Source organism: Microcebus murinus, chromosome 8 (genome assembly GCF_040939455.1).
Source record: "Microcebus murinus isolate Inina chromosome 8, M.murinus_Inina_mat1.0, whole genome shotgun sequence".
NCBI classification, from domain to species: domain Eukaryota; kingdom Metazoa; phylum Chordata; class Mammalia; order Primates; family Cheirogaleidae; genus Microcebus; species Microcebus murinus.
The window spans coordinates 83,940,577-83,960,999 of NC_134111.1; the positions used below are offsets into that span (position 1 = coordinate 83,940,577).

The window sequence follows — 20,423 nt, forward strand, 5'->3', positions numbered from 1 at the left end:
GTGGATATTAGCAGCTAAGAAGAGTAAGAGAGAAGGAAGTAGAAGGAGAGGTTGGTTAATGGATATAAAATTACAACTAGATAGGAGGAATGAGCCTATGTTCTATAGCACTATAGCATAAATATGGTTAACAATAATTTGTGTATATTTATTTAAATCTAGAAGAGAGGATTTTGAATGTTCACAATACATTCCAAATGTTAAATGTTTGGTAGATAAATGGAAAATGATAAATGTTTGAGGTGATAGATACGTTAATTACCCTGATTTGATCATTATACATTCTCTACATGTATCAAAATATCACTTTTTATCTCATAAATGTGTACAATTATTATGTGTCAACTAATAACAAAAGAAAAAAATAAGGACTATCCTAATTGGATAAATATAGTTTTAAATGTCTTTGTGTTGACATATGTATTAACACTTAAGTCTTCTAAATTTATGATCACCCATTGAAGTTAAGGAAAATGTCATAATAATTACAAATAACAAAATCAATGGAAGAAAATAAGTGGTATTGACTTAGATTATAGTTTAATATTCCAATTTATTTGATTGCTCATAAGCAAAAAGTGTATTTGAAGATACATGAAATTTTGATCCCAGTCAAGGTCAATGCCTGCATCTAAACCCCGTTTTAAATTTAAGAAGGTATTAGCATGTGACAGTTATGTTATTGGGTTACTATGCTCACATCTAAAATTTTTAGTAATTCAACTGCTACATTAAAAGGAGTGTAGTTGATGATTTGTCCCAGAAACTGATAGAGATCTAATCACACATCCCCACTGCCCATATTGTTCTGGAGCACCACCTGTCAGCTGAATAAGATAATGACATGCAGTGGAGCTTGTGTACAAAATTTCTACCTATCTCTCAGTCTAAAGCATTCTTGAAAGTTTCTACATGGGCAAGTAGCAGAAATCGCTTTTCTTCCTTTCAGTCTGACTCACTGGTTGTTGCAAAATAGCAAGCAGTCAACTTTAGAAAAGCAGAAATCACCTTTCCCATTAGTAATTCTTTTTCTAAGCATATACAGTTTTGGGGTACACCAATGTTAGTCAGCAAGTGGGCACTATTGTCATCACTCTTGAATTAGAAACTTGATGTCACGCACAGCTTTTACTTGATTCCTTAATTATCAAAATAGATGTACAAAAACCATGATATAGGGAAAGCATTTAATAATCACAACAATTTACTATCTTCTATGTGACAAACTATTTGGTATTTGTACATAGATCCTGAAGATTTTGCTCTAACATGTAGAAATTTTTCCAAAAATACATTCAGTCATACATTATATTAGTTGTGTCCTATCTTGAAAAGTTTAAATGCCCATAAAGTATAACATAAAAGTTATCTCATGAATTTGATTAAAAACCATTTTGTCTTCAAGGCACTTTAAAAAACAATAAGGATAAAAGGACAGAGGATTTGAGTTTGCCAGGTAAACATAAATCTTTGGAACAAAACTGTCGCTCTAAGCTCTTTTTTTTAATACCAAAACTATAAAAACAGAATATGAAGGAAAAATGATTTGAGAAAACTATCCCTGAGAGAGAGCCAAATTTTTTCCCAAATAGTCTACCTACAGTATTCATGCCAGTCTATGTATACAATGATTCTGCAAACCATTATGGTATCACCTGTTTATGTGCACATGTGACACACAAAACTCAAGTTCAAATTATGAGAAAAAGAAAGTCCATGGTCTTCTCCTATTTAACATTTTGTAACTTTAAATTTATGTTTATTTTTCTCTGCTTTTAACTGCCTTAGTTATCATACTACTGCAACAATATACATAATTATCATTTATTGAACACTCACTATGTGCCTATATTGTTTTATATGCATTATCTCATTTAATCCTTACAACTATGACTTTGGTATTAGTATTAGATTCCCCTTTATATGAGAAAATTGAAGCTTCAAAAGATTAAGTAATTTACCCATAGTCATATAGTTAGGATTCTAACCTAAACTGTTTAATTCTGAAGTCCCTTTATTTTACCTCTATTTATTCTTTGCAATATTTTACTTCACATTTTTAAAAAATGACCAGAATAATTACTCTATTTGAGGTGCTATAAATGTACTGAAAATATAACAGGAAAATAGAAAAGTGGTATATATTGTTAATATACTTGATCCTATTTCTTGGTTTGGTTCATACTCAAATATATCTGGTTATTAATAATTATTATGAACAAATAATTTTGATGGCCTAAAAGAATTAAATTCATCTATGTTGCCAGCATACTTCTTAGGGGTTTTAGTTTATTTTCTTACGTAAAATATGGATATTTAGACCATGTGAAATTAATAGTTAGGAGTTTAGGCATTGCTAATAGCTACTTGTCCAGGTATATGCCATTTGGCAAGTTATTTACTTTCTCTTAGCTTCTGTTTCCTTGTCTGTAAAATGAAGACGGTAGTTTCCACCTTGTTAAGATCAGGTTATCATATGAAAAGTGTTTAGCAGGCTTACTGACTTAAATAAATATTAGGTATTATGATTTCTGGGCTTTTTACCAATGAAGAGTTAATTTACAGTTTATAGAAGTTTATACCAATTAAAAGAATAAAAGCATTTCAAATTGTGAAAAGAGATAAGTATAATATTTAACAGCTTGAGTTGGATACACTATGGCATATCCAAGTGGAGATATCCAGCAGGCAGTAGAAACAGGAAGGATTAGAGCTCTGTAAAGGGGTAAGAGCTCAGAATAAATTACACAGAGGTGAGACAAGGGTGGGTATCTAGAAACTAAGACAAAAAGATAATGAAGGCAACCAAGGCCAGAAAGAAACTTAGGATAGACTTATTTTTTGTTGAATGGGTTATCTTCACTCATTGCCTCTTTAAAGACAAACAGCTAAAATCTAATTCTAATGTACACCAATAACAGCCAAGTGGATCGTTACAATATTGCTTCTGTTGAGAAGTGGCTGTGTGATTTGGCCAATTATGTAATTCTGAGGCTCAGTTTCATTATCTATGAAAGAGGATTAATGCCATCTACCATGCAGGTTGTAGGAGGCACTATAGATAATGCATAAAAGCATATCACAAGTATCTCAAGAATGGAAAAGAAACACCACATATACTCATCAGCAAACTGGTATTAACTGGTATTAATAACTGGTATTAATTAACTGGTATTAACTCACTACCTCCCAGGACAGACCATTCCAACTTTGGAAAGCTCTTAGCAGCACCTAAGTGGACACATAGGTACTACAATAATAGGGTACTGGGCAGGTGGGAAGGGGGAGGGGGGCGGGTGTATACACACATAATGATGAGATGTGCACCATCTGGGGGATGGTCACACTGGAAACTCAGACTTGTGGGGGGAGGGGGGAAAGGGCATTTTTTGAAACTTTAAAATTTGTACCCCCATAATATGCAGAAATAAAAACAAAAAGATATCACAGAGGTTGGCATGTCACAGAGGCTGGCATAGAGGAGCCATTGGATATAGGCTGCACATGGTGAGGAGGGATGCTAAATAAGAAAGACTAAAGCAGAATATCATGGTCTTAATACAAGGAAACCTAAAACAAGGTTAAAAGAAAGGCCAAAAAAGAAAAAAAAAAGCAAAACATTTTCTTTAGAGAGCATTTTACAATGTAGATTCAAAAATTGGGGTAAAAGAGATTGAAACGTCAAAGGCCCTGGAGTAAAATATTTCCAAAGCTAATAAAGTTCTACCTTACTTGTAATTAAGTCAGGCATAAATATGTATCTTTATGTTTTTATCTCCTTTTGATTTTCAGTTCCCTTAGGAAAGTTTCTCTTTTGCTATCATTTCTCAACACTTTACACTCTGTCCATAGCTCCAGGCCCAGTTTCGAACTTCCTGCTGCACCTATGTCCCCACCTTCTTCTATATTTCTTCCTCTAGTTTAGTTAGATACAGTTTTATAAATATCTGCTGGCACAAACCATGAGCACAATGAAGTATATATGTTTTAAGGTTGTATGTTTATATTCTGTATTGAATTGTTTTGTTTTTAGTTTTCTCTTTATCCCACGTGTTTTTACTTATTTTGTTGTTTATTTTTTTAGAGATGAGGCCTCACTCTGTCACCCACCTGGAGTGCAGGGGAGTGGTCTACACTCACTGCAGCCTTGAACTACTGGCTCAAACAATCCTCCTGCCTCAGCCTCCCAAGTAGCTGGAACTACAGGTACACAGCACCACGCCCAGATAATTTCTTTTTTTAGAGATGGGATCTTGCTATATTGCCCAGGCTGGTCTCAAACTCTTGGCTTCAACCAATTCCCCCATCTCAGCCTCTCAAGTCACTGAAATCATAGGCATGAGCCACTGTGCCCACCTGTATTGTATTTCTTTTAATGGAGAATGATTAATTGGTGGTAGTATGTGGATCAGAATAGTGAATAATATGAAGAATGTTGAGAAAAATAAGAGTAAAATATTAGATATTTAAGAAAGACAATCTCTTAAAAAAGTCCTTCATAAATCCACTAATCTATGAATGGCTGGTAGGATGGTGAGAAGCAGATGGGTGAGAATCTTAGCCATAGAGAATTGAAGTTTGAGTTTCATCTCCTCTATTTTGTAGGGACTGGGAAAGGACATTTGGGCATGGTGTCCTTGTGACAGATACCCAGCAATCACTGAACCCAATCCCCACCCCAACCAACATTGCTGACCAGTTGTTCCTCAGCTGCCTCATTCATTCCTTATCATCACAGGAGAGGTTAGTGCAGAGCTTACCACCCCACACATGAAGGAACTCACTACCTCCCAGGACAGACCATTCCAACTTTGGGAAGCTCTATGAGAAACTCCTTGATGGTGTTTAACTGAAATCTGATATCTTACAATTTCAAACAGCTGTTAATGTTTCTGTTCTCCAAGGCTACACAGAACAGTGCTAATCCCTCTTCTATGTGACAGCCCTCCAACTACTGAAGACAGTGATCTTGTCCCTTTCCCAAGACCCTCTTTTCCATTCCTGGCATCTCCTTATTTCTTTGGTCATACTTCAAATGAAATTGTATGCCATTATTCTGTTGTGATATTATTTTTAAAAAAATCCAAATCTAAGTTACCAAAAGTATTGTAATTAAGCTGACATTCACAATGTATGCCACAATAATATATGCTGACTTTGTAAAAAAAAGGTTTAAATTGAACTTTTTCTTCTCCTTACCTGCCATAAATTAAAAGAGTAGGTATAGTGACCTCAAGGGATACTCCCATTTATAGTACACACACCTGCAACAGCTAATACCTTGCCAGATAACTATTCATTCTGATTAATAATATAAGCATGTAATATAGTTATTGCCACATAGATGATGGCCATCACAAATTCAAATGGTTGTAAGTATTTAGCAGCCCAATTTATAAACACAACAGCAAATCAGCACCCACATTCACTAACAGGAAAATTCATAACATCTGCTTTATTGGGGTCTTTTGGCCTGCCTGACTCAAGTGATTTTCTCCTATGCTAATTCAGTCTGTTGACCAGTGACATTCTGTCTATCATGTTTAAGTCATTTCTTTTTAAACTTCATCATACATAATAAGATAGTCACCGAAGCTGTGATACACTTAACTGAGAAACAAGCTTTCCTCAGACTGGCTAATAATTAACTGTGGCAAAGATACTATAACACTATTCATATTTCTATTATTTTAAAATACTTATAGCAAAACTTTTATGTGCAAGGGAAACATTCAAAGTATTTAGGGACTGTAATGGCAAAAGCACATCAGAATAGATCACAGCATATGCCAAAGGAGAGATCTGAACAGTCTATTATTGTACCAGGTATTAGATTAACTCTTTAGGCATTTGATTGGGATAAGTCAGGGAAAGGGTTCCAAAGAAGGAATCTGGGAAGCCCAATTAGATAAAAATGCACTTCAATATTTTAACAATCAGTAAAATTATAAGGAACATACTACTTGAATTTTAGTCCTAGTAATAGAATATACTTTTTTCATCATATCCTACAAAAGAGTTTATGGAATTTTGAAAATGTAAACCAAAGTCTCCACATTTTCGGTAGAAATCAAAACTAAGCAGCAAAATTGTTTTCACAGATATTTGAGTAGGAAGCATCAAGAAAGCATTTGATCTTGACTCGCCATAAAATCAAAGATGTCTTCAAGTTTAAAGGCTTCATGTGCTATATCAGCACATATACAATTACTACAAACCTTAATCAAGAGGGAAGCTATCTGAAGAAAATTAACCTTGAAATAACCACTGGAAATATAATGAGATAAACAATTCATGAATATGAGAATTATTCTCTACAGTGAGCTTGATTGTGGAGAATGTAGTCTTGAGCTATAACAAAGCTCTAGCAGATATATAAATAATATTACAACTTGTTGGATGTCCTATGATTCATTGTGCTAGAAAAGACTGTTAGGAATGTGTCTTGGGATATTTCCAAATATGGATATTATTGTACAGATTCCCAGCTTTCTCTAGAATCACATTTTCATCAAGTGTTACAAGTTTTCTTATCATTTTCTCACAGCAGTTAGCCTCATTAAGAAATTTCACTAAAGTTTATCCTGTTGGATGATAGCACTTTTTCACAAAGGCTAACGTTTTGGGGTTTTTTTGTTTGTTTTGTTTTAACCCACTTCCTAACTATTATAGTGGGTTCTATTCTGTTGGTACATATAGCAGATGAAGGCCTAGTTCCAAAATAGGAGTCTAACCATCTACCAGATTCCAATCACAAAATTTTCATAAAATAATGGGATTTCTGACTCACTCACAAGTAGTAGAAATCCCTGAATATTGAAAGCCCACTACATATGTCCTTGAAACAAAGATATTTTGGATATTTTAACATGCAAGTATTTTATTTTCTGCAGATCTGGAACAATTGAAATGTTTTTGGTTTTCCTTTTTTTCCTCATTAATAAATCAGCCTTCATAGTACTCATCCTGCCAGAAAGAAATATGGTACTTACAGAAATTTATTTTTATATAGCCTATAAATATTGAGTGAAAGCTGTTAAACTGTGGGGGACAAACTTCATCTGTACCTTTCAAAGAGTGACTGAGTTAGTTTGTAGGAGTGAAATAGCATGTATCAGCTCTAAATTTGCTAAACAAAATTAGCTGCATGCCATTCTGTTTGTCTTATCTTTTTCTCTGGCTCATGGTGTGCTAATTCTGGCCACAAGCAATAGAGTAAGCACAGAAAAAAATAATGAATGCCCCTTTTTCACCAACAGTTGCATAAAATGTTTTGTCTATTTCAATTTATCTCAAAGCTTTTTATACTTTCAATTTTCATCCTGTACTTAAAAGAAAGAAAAGAAAAATGCCACTAAAGAATTATATCTGAATACCAATCACTTCAGTTCCCATTAATTCCAAGTACATTTTTAGAGGTTTCGATATATCACCAGGAACAATGGGCTGCTAAATTTCAAGTTAACAACTGGGAAATATTATTAACTGTTTAGCTGATATTTTTACATAGTAAAAATGTGACTTGAAATAATGATCCTTTTATTGTTTCTTAAATGTGTTAACATATTAGTTAAAAATATTACCAAAGAGCTATACTCTCTATTGATTTTAATTTAGATGCATTGTTCATTCATTGCTAGGAATAATGTCTATTGTAGTTAAAATGGTCACATTTAACTTAGCCTGAGGGTAAGAGTCAAAGCAGACTTTTATCCATGCTAAATAACAAATGTTTAAAAATCCAGCCAGCTATATTTCAAGGGATAGGGCCTTAATAATATAGCTTTTATATACCAAAACTGGCAAGATTCCTTTAAATTATAGCCAACCATTATAAACTATGGAATTGTGTAAAAGACAGTATTACATGACCCATTTTTAAAATGTGTCAAGAAAAAATATGTATATACCTGGATTAGATATGCTCACACTTAGAAAATATTCTGAAATTATCTCTGTATAGTACATTATTTCATCCAAAGATATACTGAAGTGCTTTAAATATAATTTTATACTATATAAAAATTTTCTCCTTGAAGTAATGCATTCTTCCATATTAATAATGGACACTAAGCACATGCACTAGGAAAAAAAAAAAAAAACCAAGGAATTATATATATAATAACACCCAAAATTTACAGATAAAAGAAGGGCCATATTATTTCCTAAAATGTGTAAGTTTTAAGTACAGGCAGATTTACCAGAAAGTTTTAAAAGCGTCAGCTTCAGAACCCTCCTATTGCACTGGTGCTTAATTTGTATTTTTATTTTTATATTGTTTTTAAGGAGGTTTCCTAAATTGCATAAATTCAGGTCCCAAAATCTTGCAGATGCCCCTGATCTGAAGTTTTCTCAAGAAGACAAGGCTTATATGATGATTTCCTTAACATACACAGTACAAAGAAAGAAATTTGGAGACTACAATGGAGGAGGGAAACTGCAGAGTAACCTAAAGCAAGACTCTTTAAATACTATATTTATTAGACCAGTTTCTTCATGTGCCTATAAGGAAACCAAGAAGAGCTGCTGACATGAAGGTAGAAGGATCTGGGGTGCGTAAGCATCCCTTTTTCGCACATTGGGCAGGTAGAGTGGAGGAACCATGCCTTTGAGAGGCATCACTAGCTTCTGTGCCTGTGAGGAAGACATGCAAGAGGCTGAGGGGCAGGAGGCAGAGCCAGCTGGCTCTCAGATAAGGCAGACACATAACTGTACCAGACTAACACACCAGTCAGGCTTTAGCCTAACATACTACTTTATATCTCTATGTTTTCATCTAGGAACAATGATCCCTGACTCAAACTTTCTTCTCTTAAAGTAAAAAAGATTAGGAAAGCTCTAAAAAAAAAAAATCAGACCAAATTTCTAATGTCTCCATTCCCATTTCTCTCATTAATAGATTACTCTGCAGACTGTGAGGTAATTTTGAAAGTAACATTAACTCTTTTAGGGAATTACAAATTAAGGTACAATTAGTGCACCCTAGTGGCCTAGAAAGGTTGACAGTTTCTTTGAATCTGGTAACCTGAGAACAAATGTCTATAAGAGATTTTCCCTGGTAGACTCTGACTCTATAAATACTATAATCATTTCACCAATTTTCAGAATGCAGAGTGAATCATTTAAAAGAGCAGCTAAGAGAATCCCCGTCACCTCTGAGTTCAGTTATACTGCAAGTGCTTCCTTTATAGGATCCTTTTAAAATGGTAAGCATATGTCTAGTTGTCTATTTTAAGACACTAAGAAATCTTAGTTATAATAAAGTTGTATTATTACGTATATCTATGATTAGAAAATGCCAGATTCTGCTGCAAGTCTTTTTCATGAAATACTTATTAGCATTTCTCTGGTGGCAAATATTTCTCCAAGAGTTTGCAAAATCACTTAATAACATATTTTTATATTGTATTTTATTGGTATCGTCTATCCTTTAAAAGAAGGGAAAAGTTGTCATCTTGAGCTTTTTATATTTCCTCATCAGTTCCTAACATGGTCCTGAAATACACTGGTGGGTCAGCACATGCTTATTGCTTAAACTGATTAAAAATTTTAAATGGAAGATAAGAAAGAAATAGCAATATAATTACCATATAACACAAAAATAATACACTATAAAATATTTACACGTTTAAGAATGGTATTCACATATATTTAACTTGCCAAAAATAAAACCAACAGAAATACTTTGTACCCTATTATGGGAAGACTCTAAAAATGAGTATAGGGATAAATGATAGAGTCTTGGAAACACTCCATTTGAAGAAATACCCTAGGATGCTCAAGAATGCACCAAAGAAATTGCCAGGGTAAACACGCCTAATATCTATTATTAAGAATTCTATAATTATGTTTTTAGAACAACTCACTTTGTGCACTATATGGTTTAATTACAAATAATAACCATCCATGAATGCACTTAAAATAGCACCAGTAAATGTATGTTATTCTTTCATTTAAAAAAATATTTTTAAAGAGCATACAATATATGTGGCACCATATTAGGCTCTGCAGGGGATAAAAACTCTTGCACTTAAAAAATTAAGACTATAGGTTGGTTTAGATTAAATGCCAGATAAGTGATATTGATAAAGACTATAGGCTAGAGTAGTCAGTGAAGGAAGATGAAATGAAGAGATATAATGTAAAGTAAAACTTAAAAGATTTGAAAGTTTGATCAGGCAGAGGCACCAAGTAAACCATGAGTTCCAGGGAAAGGGGACAAAAGTAAAAACAATGAGCTCAGCATAATCATGGAATACTGACTAGGTCAGCCTGGTTTTTAGATATAATACATCTTAAGAAACTCTAAGAAATTAAAAGGAAACTTAAGACTATTTTAGCAGGCTTTGAACTTTACAATGAGGGTCCACAGAAGGCTTCAGAATAAAAACTAAGATAATAAAAGTATAATATTAAAAATTGTCACCTGACAGTGACAGGAAGGCAATCTTGGAAGTACAAGGACTTGGAAAAAGGAGACCAGGAAAGAGGATCTTGCAATAGTCAAGATCTGAGGTTTTTAAGGATCAGATGATGTTTATAAAAATCTTGAGGAGATTTTAATATGCCACGCAGTCAACTTTACTTAAAAACAAAACTTGCTTAACTGCTCTAGTTCTAGACAAAATGACCAGACAAAAGAACTCCTGAAAATGAAAGTATGTGTCCAAAAGAAATATTATTCTGTTTTATTTTATTTGGTTTTCATAGGTCCCTATAGAAAGAAACTCATACTCTTATATTCTTTAAGCCTACAGGAAAAAATAGGAAATAATAACAAAGAAAGATTTTAGTAAAAGAAGAGTTTATCTATAGCAAAATACACACTGCCATCCATGAACTTTATTAGGCATCCCCTTGCCAATGATGGAGAACCATCCTGAAATAGAAGACTGCACAACTTACTGCTTAAGCCACGGCTACACTAGATATAGTCTCAGAACCTGGAGAATCTGTTGCCAATTTTATTTTTCAGTCCTAACCAGCCACAAGATAACCACAGAAGAGGACAGCAAATCAACAGATGCATTTTTTTAAAGCAGATTTAAAATCCCTACTTGTATCCAAAAGGCTTAACACTTGGTTATCCACCTCTACCAGATACATGGGACCAGGCATTAAGTAAAGGTCAACAGAGTAATAAAAATTTACCAAGTGAAACTGATTGTTTACGAGCCTGATCTTTTCAGAAAATAAAAAAAGTGCTTATTACACTATTCATTTTCTTCTCTTTAAACACCTGTAACTATGTTCCAAATGAAATATATTATAACTCATCACACAGTTTTGATTCCTTTTACTTTTAGCTCCCTCAATTCAGAAACCAAGTCCTGCATATTCTTATTGGTGTTTAGTCTACTTCAGTAATCCCTGTAATATTGGAAATAATGCAATTAATAGGAATGATTCTGAGCTCCTTCTCAGGGGAGAGGTTTAATGATATTGCACAAGAAGTTTCACAGTTTCTTATGTTTATCTTTTATGGGGGTCCACTTTCATCTCCAATTCCTAACAGGAAGAGACTCCACCAGGCATCCTCGAACTGCATCCCACAGGCCACATCCGGGCCATCTAGCATATTTATCCGCCCCTCTGGCTGTTTTTGCCACCACTGCCTGTCCTGCTTAGCAGCGGACTTATCCAGGGCCCAAAGTGCACACTCTCCAACAGTCTGAGGGACAGTGAACTGGCCCCCTGTTTAAAAAGTTTGAGGACCCCTGCTAGACACTTTTCCTGTCAACGCAAATTTCAAATCTCCCTTCAGTCACTAGGGCCCATGAGAATGCTGATCATACCCAAGACAGTTCAAGTACTTCAAGGAACTTGGCCACAACCAGAGAGAGTTAAGGTTAGATCAACAACATTGCAAGATCACAAGTCCCAGAGGTAGCATTTTGCAGAAGCCAACTAGAAGAAGGCAAATGTGCCATAGAAATAAATTTATAAAATCTTACTGTTTGAGGCTTTGCATATGTACTTGTTCAAAGAATACAACTATGTCTTAGTAGGAGCCTAAAGAAAGAAGACTGCCCAACAAAGACAGTAGAAATGATAAAGGATGGGCCTGGAATAATCTGAAGTATTCCCATGGATTTGCTGGTTAAGGGTCCCCACCAACTAATTGGTGATGAGTAACCCACTATTTATCCTTTACTATCCATTTTATTTAAGCATGCATATTACTTGTTATAGAATGGAAAAATTGCCATTCTTATTGGGCCTCTTCATGAAGTCCCAGGTCAAAGAAACGCTTAAAAGTGCTATTATATACAGATACTAATGTGGGATCTTCCTATGTGACTTTCAGGTCAAAATTCTATGTCCCCGTGGGCCTAACTAGTAAACAGATCCTTTTACAGAACTATGTCTTGAGAAATTTGCTTTCTTTGCTTAATTTCATGTGCAATAAGTTATAAATGCAATCAGATATTACTTCCTAAATATAAATTAAGGTTGATGATGATCCCACAGTCTTTCCCTTAAAAAGAACTACACAGTATAAGTAGGCCTGTGGGTCCAATCCACTTGTCTTCAAGTTTGCAATTCTCTTTTAGAACAATATAATCTTTTATTCATTTACTTTTTTCTAAAAATGCCTATGACTTTTTAAATACATCTATGTACATAATAGAAAATTATATTGGTGTTAGGAGCTGCCACTAACATATTACCCAACATCTCTGTGCTCTCAGTTTCCTCACTTAAGAAATGAGAACACTGGACTAGATCAGTGGTTTCTAAACAATGCTAGACTTCTCTGATGATAGAGCAGGACAGTAGAGGCAACAGTAGAAGGAAAGTAAGGGAATGTCAAAGATGGGGCCACAAAGCTGGCTTCTCACTGCAGCTTCAACAACAGCAGCTGTCCATTTACCCTTTTACCTGTTTTTAGATATCAGGGTTACACATATGAATTTACTTGGAAAAAAAAAGAGGTCCACAGGCAAAAATAATTGAAAACCATTGGATTTTTTTTCTCTAAAAAGTCTAAACATCCTTTATCTATCTGAGACATTAAGAAACATTCTAGGCGTTAACAGTTTAAGCATGACTCTTTAGCTACACTAATGGAGGTCAGGAAATTGAGAGGAGGCAAGGAGTCTAACACGAGATTATATAACAAATGATTGTAACACCAGAACCCAAATCTCCTAACATTTATTTTAGTGCTTTATTCTCTAGAATCACACAATAGCAGGGCTATTGTTGCACTACTCATAACTCAGGCATGCACCATTCCTATTAAAGTCTATGTGGCTACTGCCCTCTGGAGTTGTGCAAAGTGATGGCCCTGCAGAGCCATCACTTATTCAAAATGAAAATAACTATATAACAATTACTATATGCTACATAACCTTTTTAGAATTAGGTCCCCAAACCTCCACATATTTCAACTCTATATCATAAAAGTGAGACAGCTCTCTTTTCTCCTGAAAAATTTATACAAATAGAAAGCACTTGTTTAAGTATCAAATACAAAACTAAGAAAGCAGTTTTAAAGCTTTAATTAAAGCACTGGAAAATAGGTCATTTATTTAATACACATTTCAGAATTACCAACAACTCAGAAAAAAAACGTATACAATGAAACCTAAAGAGACAATAGAGCAATTCTGAAAAGTAACATTTTGGGTAAATGGCCTTCAAATACAAATGTCTTAGAGTCAACAACCTATTTATTTCTTTAGACATGTGCTCTTCTGACAGAGATGGTCTGCTAGAAAGTTTACATTATGTCTATGAACATACATGTACATGTTTTAAATTACATGTGCCATTTAAATTACATGTACAAAAATGATTAACTTGTTACCGAAATGTATCTCAATATCACAGAAGACTTTAAAGTTATTTTTCAGAAAACTGCTATACAGTGGAGAAATAAAGAATACATTCCATGCATTTCCACCCCCTAGGCTGATAAGACAAGTCACAAAGAGATGGAGTGAGTTGCTTGAGGTATTAGAAATCCTGATTTAAACCATGTGTCTATGTTCTGCAAAATAGGCAGTGAAAGTCTCCTTCAAATTACATACAAGACATACAGTTTTAGTTTCATTGACCTAGAATCTTTTTATTAAAAAACAGAAAGGAAAATCAAAGGATTATTTTTCATTATGAACTGAAAAATCCAGTCAACAGCTGTATTAGAAGTCATGAAAAGTAAGGTTTTACTCTGACTTCCCAATATTTATAATACTTCAGAAAATGAGTATTAGATAAAAGAGGCAATTTGGTTCCACATGGTGAAATGTAACATAATAAAAGATCTCTAAAATGATAGAACCTAAAGTTGATAATATGATTAAGTTCTATCCTGCTTAGCATACTCAATAGATCACTGTAAAAGATAACAGTGGAATATGCTTGACAATTTTTCTAGAACAGTTGTAGGCTTGAACCTATATAAGCTAATTTCAATGTAAATATTAACATCTCTATAAAGCAGTATTTCTCAAAAGGGTGAAATTAAACAGAGTACCAACCAGTTTGCAGGTAACAGAAAATCCTTTTTGATCATTTGCTTCATTTATGTTTTAGGCACTTACACATTATACATGGATATCCAACAGCAGCAGAACACTAAAATAAAGCCAAAACTTATGGCTATTTTAAAAATACATGTTAAGCTTTCTTAATAACTAGCTTGACATAATAAAAAATAATGACACCACTTTAAAGCATTGCAATGTTTAAGGCATCCTAATTCTTATTGTCTAAAATGTATACCACACATGGCCATTAATCTCAAGGTGGCTCTAATCACCAAGCTCCAGCGAATACTTAGAAATAACACAGTTCCCTGCATCACTAGCATTTTTTAAATGGCAGTGGTCCACTTTCTTTCCTTGGTCAAAAGGGGAAAAGAAGGACAGAAAAAGGGTAAGAGGGCCTTCTCTGTGGAGAAGATTTGGCCTTGGAGTCAGGGCTTTTGAGATATGCTAGTGATCTTGGATCGATGCCTTTTTATTTTCTTTCAGGGATAAATCTGAGCAATGGAATGGCTTGTGACTGTCCAGCCAACCAGCCATATCAGATTTATCAGAAAGAAAGAATGAAAACTGGCTCAGAGGACTCCTGCAGTGGCTGAGTGGCAGGTTGGGGGAAAGACACAAAAATAGAATATACTTAGTGGTAGAAGGGAAAATATATATTCACATGTGTAAACTCAATAAATAATAAGATATAAAAGAATCTATAGAAATAGAAAGATTGAATGCATAAGACAGATGATAAATAGTACTTCTATTTAAGAACAAAAGGGATGAAAGCTCATGAATACTAAATATTTGAATCCACTTTGAGGAGGAAATATGATTTTTCCATCAAATGAATGCAAACTCTAAAAATCAGCCCACGCAAACTTACTGTGTTCAGGTTAGAATAAAAAATACATAAATCTTCCAGAAGTGAATGCCCTGGTAAATATTCTAATGTAATTTCTTAATTAAGACATATTTCCAGTGGCTAAATGAAAATATATATAAAGCAATGCCTTGAATTTCAACAAAATTTGATTTTCTATGCATGCACGATTAAAATACATAAAGATAGTTGAATGTTAGAGGAAAAAACCACAATGAGTAATGACATAACCGGAGTCATTCCATTTCATCTTAACAGTACATAATTACAGTATTTTCAAGTGATTTTCAGTTATAGTAGTAGGTATTAGTTTATTTAGAAATATTCTGAAGAAAAAAATAATACCTTTTACTAAAAAGCCCCCTTTTAGATATATATGAATTTCAAAATTAAAAGAAAAAAAAGGGAAATAGTGTACCCATGGATATGCCCACACAGTAAACACTTGTAAGAAAAAGGATTGATGCCTTTTTGAAAATGTATTTAACACCTTTTCATCACTCAACCAAGTATGACTAACATTTTTCTTCTCAAAAAAATATAAATTTGGAGATATAATGGTAAAATTCTAAACATATAGGAAAGATACATGTACTTTTATAGAATGAAAAGCAGGACTAAATTACTTGCAAATAGGAAATGGAAACTGAACTTTACATCACTTATCTATTAAGGTATATGAGAGTGCCACCTCAATACTACTGTATCTTTTATTTCAATATAAATGTAATATTGGTGACTCTCCATTATATGGGGAAGATAGAAATTTTAGAATCATTCCTTTGGGTGGTAAAGGTTTTATAATTGCCATATAAGAGGACTTTGGATATAATATTTCTAGATAAAATGCATCACTGATAATGGGGCAAAGTCCTTCAGACTTTCTAAAAAATTATCTTCTCTAAAGCTGATTTTTTTCCAAGCAAAAGAAGAAAAAATTTTTAAAAACAGAGGTCATCTTCCGCTACAATTATTTTAAGAAATATCTTAAAGATCTATACAATAGAATCCCCACCCTATATTTTTATTCTGCTCACATAGAGCAGTAAATAAGGTGCATTCCTTCTGCTTCTTAAGAAATTAGCATTTCAAAAATATGCCACTTTCCCCTGAACTCCAAGCGTGTCTAATAATGCGAGAAGCAGATTGTCTTCCCTCGTTTCCTTAATTTGTTTCATCTAAAAGCAATTCACTCAACATCTTGTCGCCCTCTGGCAGCTTAGTTTACTTATCCGCACTTAATTTCTCATTTGGACCAAAACAAACTCCTCCAAACTGCTACTGACTGCTAACCGCGAGAGGGGAGACGCGCAATATGTATTTACTTGGGAACACGCAGCCACACACATGCACAGCCCCAAACACACAGACGCTCACTCACACCCCAGACGGTAACTTGTTTTTATAATAGCACTACATGAAAACCAGCTGAACTTTCCCCGCCAGGTGCAGCAGGGTGGAGGTGGGGGAGGATGAAAAAAGAAGTCCCTGGGGGCATTTACAGTTTCCAATGGATCACCTTAGTATGCTTGTTGCAATTATACCAAGGATGCACCCGAGAGCTTTTCTTTGTGCGGCCCTTTCATCTAGATCACTTTGTGTTTTGAACAAGTGAGGCTCGCCTTTGTGCCCCCAGAATTTCAAGTACAGAGTCACACACGGAACAACAATGGCACGCTAATCCTCGCGCTCTAAATGGGCTCACTTGTGGGTCTGACAATTCGCCCGGGGAAAGGAGAAGAGACGAACGAGGGCGCGAGCTGGTGTCGCCTGAGACGAGGAAGAGGACAGCTGCAGAACTAATTTGGATTACATTCCTTGCAGAAATTCTGAAAAGGGCTTTTCGGCATAGCTCGACCCGCAGCCGCATAGTTAATACCAAATCGCTGCGGACTTGGAGGGGGTCCCCCAGTGGCAGGGGCTGAACCAGACAGCCCCCAGTAGGTCGCCTCGTAGAAATTCCTCCCGGCTAAGCCTGCATGTCGGTCGCCACTGCTTTTGAATGCGTCAATGTGCATAATCAACCCATTGAGGGAAAATATGAGGGGACGTGGAATACAGAGGGAGATAAAAAGAGATGTATCTAAGAGGCCGCTTGGAATGTCAAGTCCGTGCTGGTGTGATTCCGGAGGTGGCTGGAGCGCGGGACCTGGTATGCATGAAGAATTTCGGACTAATTGGGAGGGTGCAAACGGCCAGCACACGCGGCGTACATGTGCCATTCGAAGGTCATTTTGAAAGGCTCGATGATTGTAACTTGTTATTTACTAGGCGAGGAGGAGGAGGAGGCGGTGGCCACGGGGGCGGAGCGGGAAAACTACAGCGCGCTGTTTTCTTGGTGAGGTCAGAAGGACACCCTCCAGAGGCCTAAAGCTCTCCCTATCGCCACTGCCGGGGTCTTTATCACCTCAAGCAGCCTCCCAAGCTCCAGTCACCAGCCTTGGACGGTTCTGGAAATCTCCCTGGCTCTCCCAAAAGACCCCCCCGCTTGGCCGCGGCAGACACCGCTTCTCCTCAGTCCTTTCCTGTCCCGCTTTCATCCCCAGCAAACTTAAGTGTCAGAAACTTTGAGCTCCCTCGCACTGCAGGTGCTGTCCTTAGCCCTGCACGCCGGGACGCGCGGTCCCCACTGCGCTGCCTCTAGGGGTCATTTAGCCCTTTCCTGTCCAGGTATTCGGGGATCAAGTTCTCCAGCAAACAGTGGCCGCGCACTCGGCGCAGCCGCAGCGCCCGCCTCGGGTTCAATCTGCTCGCGCGACCGGCAGGCTCCGCAGCCCGGCCGGGCAGTGAACAGAGAAGTTGGAGGGACTCCGGCCAATAGCAAGTTGAACTACAGGAAGAACTCTTCCCGGAGCCAAACACGGCAACCGACGGGAAGGCTGGGCGTCGGGCTCAAATGTGCCAAGCAGTTGTTTTTTTTTTTTTTAAGAAGTCAGGCGGGCGAGCAAGCGCCTCTCAAGTCAATGGGGCGAGGGCTCCGGGACGCCGGCCGAGAAGGCCCAGAGTTCCGGGCCCGGGGCCGAGACGCGCCGGCCGCTGCACTGAGCTGCCCGGGCTTGGCTCGAGTCGCATCTGACCCCACCAGGCTCGGGCGACTTGGGGCGCTCCGGCCCGCGGCGGCACGCACAGGTGCAAAGCGCCGCTCCAGGAGCGCCACCCGCCACAGCCCTCCGGCTCGGGGAGAGGCCCGGCCCGCACCGCCCGGGACCCCAGCCCCGGTGACCGTTCCTCTGAGGCTTCTTGAGCCCTCAAGGGCCCAGACAGGAATCGCCACTAACTGGGGATGTGGCTCTCCCACGTCCCGAACAGGCGCGACCAGAAGGGATCCCGCTTAGTCTCACAGAAAACGCTCGAGAAAGGAAAATGGGGGGTTAAGTAGAGAGAAAGGGGACAGGGGCTCAGAGTAATGTTCACGATAAATAAAACGCACGCACACACAGATAAGTTGAGGGTGGAAAGAGGGGCGACCGAGAACCCACGGAGGAGGCTCGGGTCGAGTGGTCCCCGCACGCCACTCAGGACGGGCGAGGAGGGCAGGGGAGCCACTCCAGCCAGCCGAGCCGGCGGCCGCAGGTTCCACAACTGGAGCGCGCGCGGAGGAACCCACCTGACTGGGAAGCGCTGGGCTGGACGGTCCCCGCCGCCAGGAGAAGGCTCACCCAGACCCAAAGTCCTGTCGCCAGCTTCATTTTTTGGAAGTCTCAGATCCCGTGCTGACAATTACATGTCCAAATGGCATATCCCCCTTTCGGGCGCGCGGAGGAGATCCCCCAGCCAGGCGCGCGTGAGGGCGCGAGGGGGGCGGGCGCGGCGCGCGCGGGGCGCCGACTCCCACGGCGGGCGTCCGAGTCCGCGACCCGCCGCGGGTCCAGGGCCGGGCGCCGGAGGAGGGGCGGCTGCGCGCGAGTGCGAGCGCGTGTGGGAGTGTGCTCGAGCGTGTGCGCGTGTGCTCCGGCCGGACTGTGCAGCTATTTCCCCGAGTGAGCCTTCGCTTTCTCGCTCCCTCCTCACTTTCTCTCTCTCTCCCTGGTTGGTCAACAATAAAAAGGGAAAGGGGGGCAAAACAGGTTTCCAAAAAAAGTTGATTGCAAAGCGGGGGTAGGTTTCCGGCCTCTCCCCCCTCAGCCGGGCTATGTTCGGCTCCTTCTTCAGTTTCCTTGCACCTCCAGTCCAAATCGGGAGGGAAGGGGGGCGGGGGGAGCTTCTCGCTTCTCCCCGGATCCCGTCCTTCTTTTTCCTGTCAGCTTTCCTCACACTTGTCCGGCGGCTGCGGTAATTAAAGCTCCGAGCGTCATTTCTAACGCTCCGCGTTCTCCAGCTGCAGCCCCACAGAGAAATTAATAAGACTCCGGAAAAAGGGGGGGGGTGGGAATAAAACAACCCTCCACGCAACCAGGCAGGCTCTGCTCAGCCGCGCAAACCCCGCCCCTGCTCTGACCCAGCTAGCCACGCCCTTCCCCCCAAAGAAAAATCTTATTGGCTCAGCCACTCCCCAAAATCCTAGGCCTCCGGAGTTGGGAAAACACCTGTCAGGGAGAGGGAACGGGATGGTGGGGGCGGGGGAAGCTGGATTTAAAGAGCTCACCCGAGGCCACGAACTGAAACACTGCTCTTCCCGCCCCGGCAGAGGCCTGGGACAGCTGGCCCGCCTAGTGGACAGACCACCAGAGAGATGCTTAAAGAAAATATTTTTTTTTTTCAAACAAGAAAGCATTTTCTGTATTGTCCCACGGTGCCCTTCTACAGACAGGACTTTCTCTAGGAATAGAAGGAAAGTCAAGGTTGCTTCTGGCAAACCTCCCCTGCTCCCTCCCCAACACACACACACACACACACACACACACACACACACACACACACCACTTAGAAAGTACTTTAACCCTGTGTACAGTGACTTCTCCAATTATGCCCTCTCTCTCATTATTCCCGCACTCCCAAACTGACCGAGGTGGAGCTAAACTAAAAATCCACATTTGTAGAGCCACATACTTTGATTTTTAGATTTTATGAGTCTTTTCACCTTTTCCATAGACTTCAGGACAACTTGATTTGGGGTT

The 20,423-nt window shown here is 38.3% G+C and overlaps 1 protein-coding gene across 6 annotated transcripts in view; it reads right to left on the reverse strand.

The window, feature by feature from the left end:
• The window catches only part of ERBB4 (erb-b2 receptor tyrosine kinase 4), a 1,053,313-nt gene extending 1,033,573 nt beyond the window's left edge, over positions 1-19,740 (reverse strand). For all 6 annotated transcript variants that reach the window (XM_020288223.2, XM_020288220.2, XM_020288224.2 and 3 more), the window contains exon 1: positions 18,974-19,740. In XM_020288223.2, the coding sequence (XP_020143812.1) occupies positions 18,974-19,055 (82 nt within the window). In that variant the 5' untranslated portion in view covers positions 19,056-19,740. The remainder of the gene's footprint in view (positions 1-18,973) is intronic.
• Between the last annotated feature and the right edge of the window lie 683 nt (positions 19,741-20,423).